This window comes from Scleropages formosus, chromosome 15, assembly GCF_900964775.1.
Source record: "Scleropages formosus chromosome 15, fSclFor1.1, whole genome shotgun sequence".
Classification (NCBI taxonomy): domain Eukaryota; kingdom Metazoa; phylum Chordata; class Actinopteri; order Osteoglossiformes; family Osteoglossidae; genus Scleropages; species Scleropages formosus.
In genome coordinates, this window is record NC_041820.1 from 9,849,101 (window position 1) to 9,859,417 (window position 10,317).

At 44.9% G+C, this 10,317-nt stretch overlaps 1 protein-coding gene across 1 annotated transcript; it reads left to right on the top strand.

The window, feature by feature from the left end:
- The first annotated feature begins 763 nt into the window (after positions 1-763).
- Positions 764-8,054, top strand: LOC108918647 (angiopoietin-related protein 7). The gene is made up of 6 exons (XM_018726154.2): positions 764-1,123; positions 4,262-4,496; positions 4,643-4,780; positions 6,059-6,275; positions 7,337-7,532; positions 7,669-8,054. Exons 1-6 carry the CDS (start codon positions 764-766, stop codon positions 7,813-7,815), a joined length of 1,293 nt encoding a protein of 430 aa, XP_018581670.2. The 3' UTR covers positions 7,816-8,054.
- Positions 8,055-10,317: the final 2,263 nt, after the last annotated feature.

Below are 10,317 nucleotides of genomic sequence, written 5' to 3' on the forward strand. Positions count from 1 at the left end.
TTGTCAACAAAGTGTGGCTTAAAATTGCCAAATACAGATTAATGATGAGTTGTCGCGATTCCATTAGAGCTCCGCAACCAGTTTGCAGCTGATGTGTTTGGGATTCACAGCCTTGTGACAGAATAGATTTTATGAGAGTCACGCAGGAGAGAATTAACTTCCATCACGTTGTGTTAATGAGTTAAGCATGGAGGTGAAATTAGCATAGAGCATTAAACGGTTTTTAGGATCTCTCTCGACAGCTAGGAGCTCCACTGAAGAAGAGTGCAGGCGAAGATGAAAATCTGAAGTATGAAAATGTATGACATATACAGACACCTCTTCTGAAACAGCTGCTCGTCTCTTAAGCAACGGGTTGATCACCGTGTTGCATCTTCTGCGTACTCTTGAGAAATGTAAAGAATTGCTTCAGTAAATGTCTAGCTCTTCAATGATATAGTGTACTTTTTCTGGATATCGTCTGCCGAGCAAAAAAAAAAGACCTTTTCTGCAGAAAAAAGAAAAATAATTTGTGCACTCGTACATCTGCATCCAAAGTGATCCAGGAAACAGGATAATGTTACGTCCAATGTGACGCCTTCTGTTGAAATTTCTATTTTATCTAGAGGAAAAATTACGATTGCTGTGAAGCAAGTACCTTCGAAGGATCTGTAAAGGGGACCAAAATCTGAAGGAGATGCCTGCATTAAGGGTAAAGGCACCACGCCGTCAGTGACGCGGAGGCGTGAGGTCGGCAACCTGCTCCCAAACGTCACCAGCGGGGATGAGGAGCACAGTGCTCCTGAAGCTACTCTGGACTCCCCTCTTTCTGATACTGTGGGGCACCTGGCCTGTCCTTGGGGACAATGACACGGATGTGCGCCACCCGGTCAGCGGTCTCACCCAGTGCGGCGAGTACAGCAACCAGGTGACGGCCAACGGAAGGTGCCACTTGGTGGCCACGCTGCCCCTACTGGCCGAGCAGCGCTGCCCGGACATGTTCCGCTGCACGGACGAGGTCTCCTACTGGCTGCACGAGAACGAAGAGCGCAAGCAGCAGATGGTTGACTTGAAGGAGACCATCTCCGAGCTGCAGGAGGAGCTACGCAACCACAGGCATCGCATCAACGTCCTGGAGATGCAGGTGAGGCCCGGAGGCGGTGCGGCCAACTACGAGGTGCGGAACTCAGACCCTGCCGGCGTTCATTGCCTCCCAGCGCTCAAAAGAGCGATCGGAGTCATCTTTTAGGTAGGGAGCACCGTTTCCATTCTCCTCCTGCAATTTTACAGGTGTGAATAATTCGACTAACAAGAAAATTTTCTAGACGGCAGCTAATTTTACAGCTGCAAAAGTACACGGAACGACAACTTTGGATCAGGCAGCTTTAAAAGCTGTTTGCATCAAAATTTGAGCTTGACGTGGAAAGCGATTCAAGGCTTCGCTTACGTTCATTTGGCAAAATTGTGTAGAACTAGTCGACGTGTGCGAGTTGGAAGTATGCGAACTTGGTTTTATTGCGAAATGCTTATTTAATGAGAAGCAGCATTTCTCATCTGAAATAGTAGGTGTGTAACAACCAATGTCATATGTTCCTTTAGAGGAATTCATGTATAGTAGTTCTGTCAACAGAAGTATTGCAGATGCAAAGGTAAGTGAACCCCAAGTTGCACTGGTTAAACCAAGTAGGGAAGTACAATCAGGTGTGTAATCACAGTCATTTATCCATTATATAGGTTCATTTTAAGATTTAACAAGTTTATTTTAATATTTCACATAAGAATAATGTCCATCCCTACAGGGTTCACATACTTTCAAGCAGCACTCCGCAGGTACAGCATCTTACGGATAGGAAGGAATACGAGGTGTTTCCGTAGGCTTTAAGAAAGACAAAGCAAAAAAACTGCCTTTTCTTACTTTTTCTCCCCACATGTACACATTTTTACTTTGTTTTTACTACCGAAATATCTTTTTTGTGTTATTGTACATGGCCAGTAAATGAGACATTTTAGCATGGAATAGTTTTAGAGTTTCAGAGTGTCAGTTTATAGAATGATTTCAACGACTTCTTACACTTGGAAGGTTTGCACTACTGCGCTTATTATGTTCTGCAATGTTCTGAAGTTTGCTGGAATTAGCACTGCATTGTCCTCACAGCACAGGCTTAGCAAAACATATCTGTCTCCTCTTTAGATCCAAAAACAGTGGTTGCACTGGAGAGATACCGTATATCTTTATCTATTTGACCAGATTGAAAATTAAACTTATCAATAGCAGAGCTACCAGTAAGACACAGCCAGCTAGGGGCCAGCAGGTGGCATAATGGTTACAGCTGCTACCTTGCACTTGAAGGACCCAGGTTCAGATCCCACCCCTGGATCTAGAACTTACCTTGTAAAAATGACCCAACTCTTCAGATAGGTAAATCACTGTGAATAGCTTAATGTTGACAGTTGTTTGGAGAAAAGCATCAGATAAATGAATACACATATTTGTTACTTTATATTCCTCCGATAGGGGGCGTGGTGGTGCAGTGGGTTGGACCGGGTCCTGCTCTTTGGTGGGTCTAGGGTTCGAGTCCCACTTGGGGTGCCTTGGGACAGACTGGCGTCCTGTCCTGGGTGTGTCCCCTCCCCTTCCGGCCTTATGCCCCGAGTTGCTGGGTTAGGCTCTGGTTCCCCACGACCCCGATTGGGACGAGCGGTTCAGAAAACATATTCCTCCGATTGTTACTTTAGACTGTTTCCAGTTACTTTATGGTTCCGTAGCACAATATGCAAATGCCATTTTATGTTCAATAAACTGCACACTGAAAATACGGTGTGAAGAAGGGAAGAGATGCACTCAGAGGAGGCGTCTGACAGCTGTTGTGGTGATCTGTGCCCTGCGGTGCAGTCCATGGCCATGATGCTCAGGAATGCAGGTCTCCCCTAATGCTTCCTTAACCCTGAGCAGTAATAAGGATTAGTCTCGCCAGGCCTGTAAAACCTCACCTGTCACCAGGACCCGTCAGAGAGAGCTGCGTGAGGTTCCCACAAGGCCATGCACACACAGCAGTCTGAGCCTGTCTCCTTTGCTGGAATTATTAATTGATAAAAACTTGATTCATCCCAAAGAAAACTGCATGAGCAAAACAGAGTTTAAAGAGGAAATAATAATGCTAAAAATAAAAATGACTGTTTTGTCCCTGTAGGGGGCGCGGTGGCGCAGTGGGTTGGACCGGGTCCTGCTCTCCGGTGGGTCTGGGGTTCGAGTCCCGCTTGGGGTGCCTTGCGATGGACTGGCGTCCCGTCCTGGGTGTGTCCCCTCCCCCTCCGGCCTTACGCCCTGTGTTGCCAGGTTGGGCTCCGGTTCTCCGCGACCCTGTATAGGACAAGCGGTTCAGAAAATGTGTGTGTGTGTGTGTTTTGTCCCTTGAAACGCTCCAGAGTCTGATGGACTTTTTCACTGGATTATCTGACCACTGTTGGACATGGATTCAGTTTACAAGAGACGAGCAGGTCACCGTCTCACTAGTCAAGCAGTGACAACAGCAGAAGCTTTTCTGTTAAATCTGCGACTACAACTTAAAAATGAAAGTTTTAAAAAAAAAAAAAAAAAAAAATGGAAAAGACAGTTAAGGGAACTCGTTTTAAATAAATCATGAAAACAAAAGAAAAAAATAAAATTAAAGACATCTTTGAATTTAATGTTGCGGTTTTACAGGCGTTTGCAGAAAACAATATTACAGCTCTAAGGTCACTTTTAACTCCTAAAGTGAAGTCAAAACACTGTGGTATGGAAAGGGCACTACCAGCAACCTCTTCTGTTTCAATACAACATGCCCGAGGAGACAATTACCGACAAGAAAAGGTTCCGGATTGGGTTGACATTTCATTTGCATCTCATATTCGCGTGTATGACCCACTGTGTCTCCTGTTTGAGGTTTTGTGGTGTGTTTTACTAGTGCAGCGGGTCAAATTCCACCTGCATCAGTGCCACCGAACCAGTGCTTGACCAACGGTGTGTTTGCAATGCTATGCACACACTTGACTCAACTGTCGCACGTTTCAATCCGCTGTAATCACCGCATGTTTTGTCGGCGCATCAGTTTCCCTTCCTTGTTGTTATTTGCAGAATGTCAGCATTTCTCAGATCTGGGCATGTATGTTACTTGGGGGGGGGGGGGTTTCATTACTTGATTGGAGCCTGCAGCCTCCCTGGGCCCAACGTGGACTAACTGTGTGTGTGTGTGTGAACACTAACGGGCCTCTCCTAAGCCCGTGGGATGTGTCTCCTTGGCAGAATGAGGATAAGAAGGGCCTCAACTCATCCCTGGAGCACCGGTTCCGTGTCCTGGAGCAGCAGTACGCTGAGGCCAGCACGCTGCTCCACATCCACGGCTCGCTCATCTACGACATGCAGACGCAGATCCACAACCTCTCCGTTCTGGCGGAGAAGGTGCGCCGCAACCCCGGCTGCATGATCAACATCCTCCGCACGACACCCCTCCTCAGCACCCAGGAGGCCCTGCACCCAGGTCTGTGCGAAGCTCTTCGACTCTGGTCTGGGGAAGAAATACCGACGCGATTCGTACCAACTCTGGTGATTTTTGATCATGTGACTGTACAGAGCTGTGAGCCCAGTTGACCCCGTATTCTTTCACTGAGGTCGCTTTCCTCGCAGAGGTCCAGCATGTGAGGAACTGCCCCATCGACTGTGCCTCCCTTTACTACAATGGGGTTCACAGGTCTGGGATCTACATCGTGGTGCCCTCGCTGGGAGCGGTCCCTGTCGAAGTCTTCTGTGACATGGACACAGAAGGTGGGGAAGCCGGTTCACAACACCTTATAAGACTAAAATAATGGTGTAATATGACTCCTACATTCTGTGCAGCTTGAAGGTATGTGAACCCTCTAGGGATGGTCATTGTTCTTGTATAAAAGACTAAAAAAAAACTTATAGGATCTAAATCTTAAGTCGTAGTCTTACAAAAGGAATAAATGATTATAATTTACACACCTGATTCTACTTACCTACTTAGTTATACCAATGCAACTAGGTGCTCGCTTATTTTCCACCCCACATGATTTATTCTAAAGCAACATATGGAATTGTTCATTACACACCTGTTATGTCAGATAAGGACTGCTTCTCATGAAATAACCATTTTGTGGTAAAACTAAGTGCGCATACTTTCAAGCAGCGTTGTGACCTGTCATTTACACATGACTACACACACAGGGGTGCCCAGTCTTTTTTTTTGACAAGACCCCCAGTTATTACGAACCAACAGCCATGTGTGTAAGAATCATAATAAGTATATTATAAATATGTAAAATAAATATTAATTCAAAATGATAAAATAAAATTTAAAATAAAACATTTTACGGTATTTTCTTTAGGTGCAATGTGTGTTCAAACACATGTAACTGTTGTCATGTGATTCAATTAAATTTATGGTGGTTGTTTGTAGGTATAGTTACAGTATTACGAATTTTACAAATGTTCTTCCACACCCCATTACATGAAGCAACAGGTCTCATGTTGGACACCCTGGATATTTATCACAGGCAATATTATGATTCTTAATATTCTCTTGCTGATCACTGCACACACACACACACACACACACACACACACCATCTGAAACCATTTGTCCCATACGGGGTCACGGGGAACCGGAGCCTAACCCGGCAACTGAGGGCGCAAGGCCAGAAGGGGAGGGGACACACCCAGGACAGGACACCAGTCTGTCGCAAGACATCCCAAGCAGAAGTTGAACCCCAGACCCACCGGAGATCAGGACTCGGTCCAACCCACTGTGCCACTGCACCCCCCCGATCAGCACATACTTCTGTCCAAAGATGCATAGATGCAGTATATTACATTGCCCAGATATTCAGAGTCCAGAAATGTGTCCCCTTCAAGGGTCCCTCACAAGAATGAAGCCACCAATCTTCTGTAAACACTTCCATTTCCTTAATCACTTTGCTACCTGCTGCCTAATGTAGAGCACAGCTGCTCAGCTGCCCCCCCCGCCCCCGTGTCTACCCCGCCTGTTCCCTGCATTAGTGGACTGAGTCTGTCTCCTCTCATCAGGTGGAGGTTGGACTGTGATCCAGAGGCGCCAGGATGGCTCTGTCAACTTCAACCGTAGCTGGAAGGAGTACAAGGAGGGCTTCGGGGACCTGCACACAGAGTTCTGGCTCGGCAACGAGCACATCCACCAGTTGTCCAGCCAGGGGGACTACACGCTACGCATCGACCTGGAAGACTGGAATAACAAGCACAAACACGCCCTCTACGAAAGCTTTCGGTAAGCAGGCCATGGGGGTAGGGCTTTCATTTTTGTTTGATATCCATGCAGACATGGTTAAGGTGAGGCAAGACTCACTGGAGAGACTGAGTGAGAAGGTGAAAACAAAACTAGAACTGGCAACAAGGTTCTGTATCTAATCAGCTCCAAACAAACATAGCTTGACTACACCCATCACAAACCGTGAAAACTGTACTGAGAGGACACACACGTGCTGGCTGAAACCGCTCATCCCAGGCGGAGTCACGGCGAGCCGGAGCCTAATCCGGCAACACGGCGTGTAGGGTTGGGACGACACACCTCCAGTCCGTCGCAAGGCACCCCAAGCGGGACTCTAACCCCAGACCGACCGGAGAGCAGGACCCGGTCAAACCTGCTACGCCACCGCGCCCCCTGTACTGAGAGGAGATTACGTGAATTACACAAAATACACAAGACAGCAAAAATAGTGAATGGTAAAGAAACTCGGGGGGGGGGGGGGGGAGCCACGATCCATGCAAGACGTCCGAATAAACAAGGAAAAAAACAAAGGAAATTGTGACTGATAAAATAAATCACTTTCTTTAAACAAATGTGCAGAAGAGGGATGGTGGTACAGAGCTCATGAAGTGGAGACCAGCAAACAGGAAATGGGCCCCTGCTGAGCTTCTAATTCACGCCCTCGTCTTTGGAGGTGTGCACATTGGAGTCATCGCAAGATTCTGCAGGGACTTATTGTCCCTGTCCCACCTGTTTCAACTGTACACACACATGGGTAGGACAGCACGGTGACTCAGCAGGGGGTGTGGTCACATGTCACATCGAGCCCAGTCCTTGGTGTCCCTGTGTTTGTTTATATTTCCTCGTGCTTTCCAAAGCCATTGTTGTCCAGGTGACTCCGTGACTGACCACGGGGTGGACTGGTGTCTCTGCTCAGTGCCCACCTGACATTAAGTGGCCATGCTTTCCTTGAGTCACTGCAACCCTACCTGGAAATGGTTCAATCAAATGGATGGGTAAGTGCACACCACAGACTCAGTGTGTCAGATTTAAGTCTGCCATCATTTATTCCATCTCCCCAGTACTGAGAATGAAGAGAGCCAGTACCGTCTCCATGTCACCGGGTTCAGTGGGACTGTGGAGGACTCCTTCAGCTGGTACCACAACAAGCAGAGCTTTAGCACCCCAGACACGGGCAACATCTGTGCCGAGATCTCCCATTCCGGCTGGTGGTACCACCAGTGCTTCTTCGCCAATCTCAATGGGGTCTATTACAAGGTATGCTCCCAAACATAGACAAAAACATTATGGATATGGCCCTAGTAAGTGAAGCAGATGATCATTTTGTCTTGATTGCCTTAGAAAACCAGTTTTGCAGAGCACAGAAGAGTATGTTGTGTTTACAACCTGGCAGGGAGGTCGTTACTCGTCCAAAGGCAAGAACCTCCTGGGCCCTGACGGGATCGTGTGGTACAGCTGGAAGGACTCTGACTACTATTCGCTGAAGAAGGTGAGCATGATGATCCGTCCACGCACGTTCCGGCCACGTCTGTCTCCATGACAACAGTGATCACATGGTGTAAAGGTGGTTGCAGAATTGACTTCACTGTACATAAAGACTTTTAAGCCTCATACTGCACAAAACAAATGACACAAAATGCAACTTTTAAACCTGCCTCCTGCCCAATAACTCTGGTAAAAGATATAAAAACACTTTTACCAGTTACAGCTTACTGTAATATAGCTGGATTGTTTACATTTTGCCTCTAAACATGCCTCCAGTCATTTTTCCTTATTCATAAGCACCCTTTAAATCCAGCATGTAATAGCGATGCGATATTTCTTGGACTGAAAAAGAAATCAGACTGGGAATGATGATCAATATATACAGAAAAATGGAAGCTGATATGTGGGTGCCACTCCTTTGTAAAATTAATTATTGCAGTATATATAAAAAAGAAGGAGAGTTGAAGAAAGGATAGTATAATCAATAACGCCTAATCGGGGGGTGGGGTGAGTGGTGGTAAAAGAGTGAATGGCAGATATATCCTGTAAATATAGGCAAGAACCAACTGTATACTACATTTGATGATGCTGATCTGCAGTAAGACGTATGTGTGGATCTGTGTGGGATAATGTAATTTTTACTCTTGTAAATGTATTTATTTTGACTCAATGCTATGTTTACTCACTTAATACTGCACTGACATGTAATAAACAAGTTAAAAAATGAGACTGATGTAGTACTACTTTACACCATTTGCAAAATGTTGCTCTCAATATGTGTAAAGAAATTATCATTGACATAGAAAATTCATATTTTGCTTACAGAACTAACTTGTAGTGCAAATTCACAAATAAATCAAGACTTTGCTTACCATTTTGCAATAGAAAATGCGAAGGACCTATAGTGATCTGACGGTGTCTAACTCATGAAATCGACTCTTTGCTTTAGCTGAAGTACAAAGTATCATTCACATGATGGCCACCTTTTGGTGATAGGAAACACATCACTTATCTTCTGCTTTTGTGCACCCCCTCAAAAAAAAAAAGAACTAAATTTTTTGCGGCTGATAAGGTCCTCCAGGTCCTTTATCTGTACAAGTAGCTGGTCAAGGAGCCTCTGCACCTCCTTTTCTGCCCAGATAACAGTATCTCCCCCCACTGTGGAGGAACCCTCACAGTGCAGCCGGGTGGAGGTGTAGGACAGGCAGGGACACTCCTGTGTGGGGACGGGAGAAGTGGCCTGACAGCTAATCTGTACCACATGACATTTACCAGACTGGAGAATGGTTTCCGGACTGAACCTGCTCCATTCTGGTCTGCAGGAGCATCCTGAGAATGCAGTCGTAGAGACAGATCCCTGTAACAGAACTAGAATGAATGATGTTAATAGAAAAAAAAAAAAAAAAAAAGCTTTAAAATGTTTTCAGACAAAGAACAAAAATAAACATACTTAATTTTATTAGTTCGCTAAGAATGGGAAGAATATGTACATGGAATCTGAAATTTTGGATTATGCATCTCAAAACAGATTTAAAAATAAAATAACTCTCTGGCATGTTCCACATAAAATTACAATTGGATGATCAACATCTCTCTCCAATTATGTAGTTTTACACAAATTAATGATTCAAAATTTTTTAATGTGACAAAAGATTGAGTCATGTTACATAAGACTGTATAAAAACATTTTCAGAATGATTCAGATTACTATAAATTTACCCTTATTTAACAAAGTTATTCAGAATATTTTACAAAAAATTTACCTTCAAAGTGAGGAAATGGTGAGGGAAGAGTGAGCAATGGAATTAAAAAACACACACACACACAGAAATGCAATGAGCAAAATTACCAAAATGTGTGAAAAACACACCAGTGGGGGAATTTGAAAACATTCTTATAGAAATGTTTTGGAGTTAAAGAGGCAGGGAGCCGGCCCTGTCGCTCTCTTCAACTATGTCCTGTTGGAGGACTGCTTCCAGCTTCCTACCACAGCAGCCCTTTGAAATGACACCTCATTGTCATTCCGCTCACTCCGAGGGGACCCACGCGGGGCCATGAACAGCTGCGCGGGGCACGGAAAACAGAGATAATTAATGTCATTTTACAACTGGAGGGGCATGAAAACAACGGTCACATTTCCCCTCTTAAGTAGTGAGGCTGCAAAGATGAGGAAGTGCAGAGAAGGAAAGCATCTGAGCAACATTTATTTCACCTTATTTTTGTTGTATTTATCCTCAATGGATGAATCATCATACTGTCAGCATATACTTCCATTTTATTTTCAACATAGTAAGAAATGGCTTAAGGCCAAGTGATCATTGGTGATGATGTCATAACTGTATTACAATACGGTGGACAAATGTAAACAAAAGTGAATAAAACAATGTGCAGAAAGAAGCTACAAAGGAAACAGATACTGGAGACATTACAGAAATGCAGAAATGGCAAAAGTTTGGAAAAGCTTTGGAAGACTCCGGTCTGATGCATCATGTGATATTAATAATATCAAATCCCACATCTCTGTTGTCCAGCACTCCCTGAGCGCTAACTTCTCTGA

Bases quoted from the DNA above. Each gene is read 5' to 3' on its own strand.
- LOC108918647 (XM_018726154.2), top strand. From the start codon at position 764: ATGAGGAGCACAGTGCTCCTGAAGCTACTCTGGACTCCCCTCTTTCTG. The intron at 1,124-4,261 runs GTGAGGCCCGGA...TCTCCTTGGCAG, and splicing joins TCAACGTCCTGGAGATGCAG to AATGAGGATAAGAAGGGCCT. The intron at 7,533-7,668 runs GTATGCTCCCAA...ACAACCTGGCAG, and splicing joins TCAATGGGGTCTATTACAAG to GGAGGTCGTTACTCGTCCAA.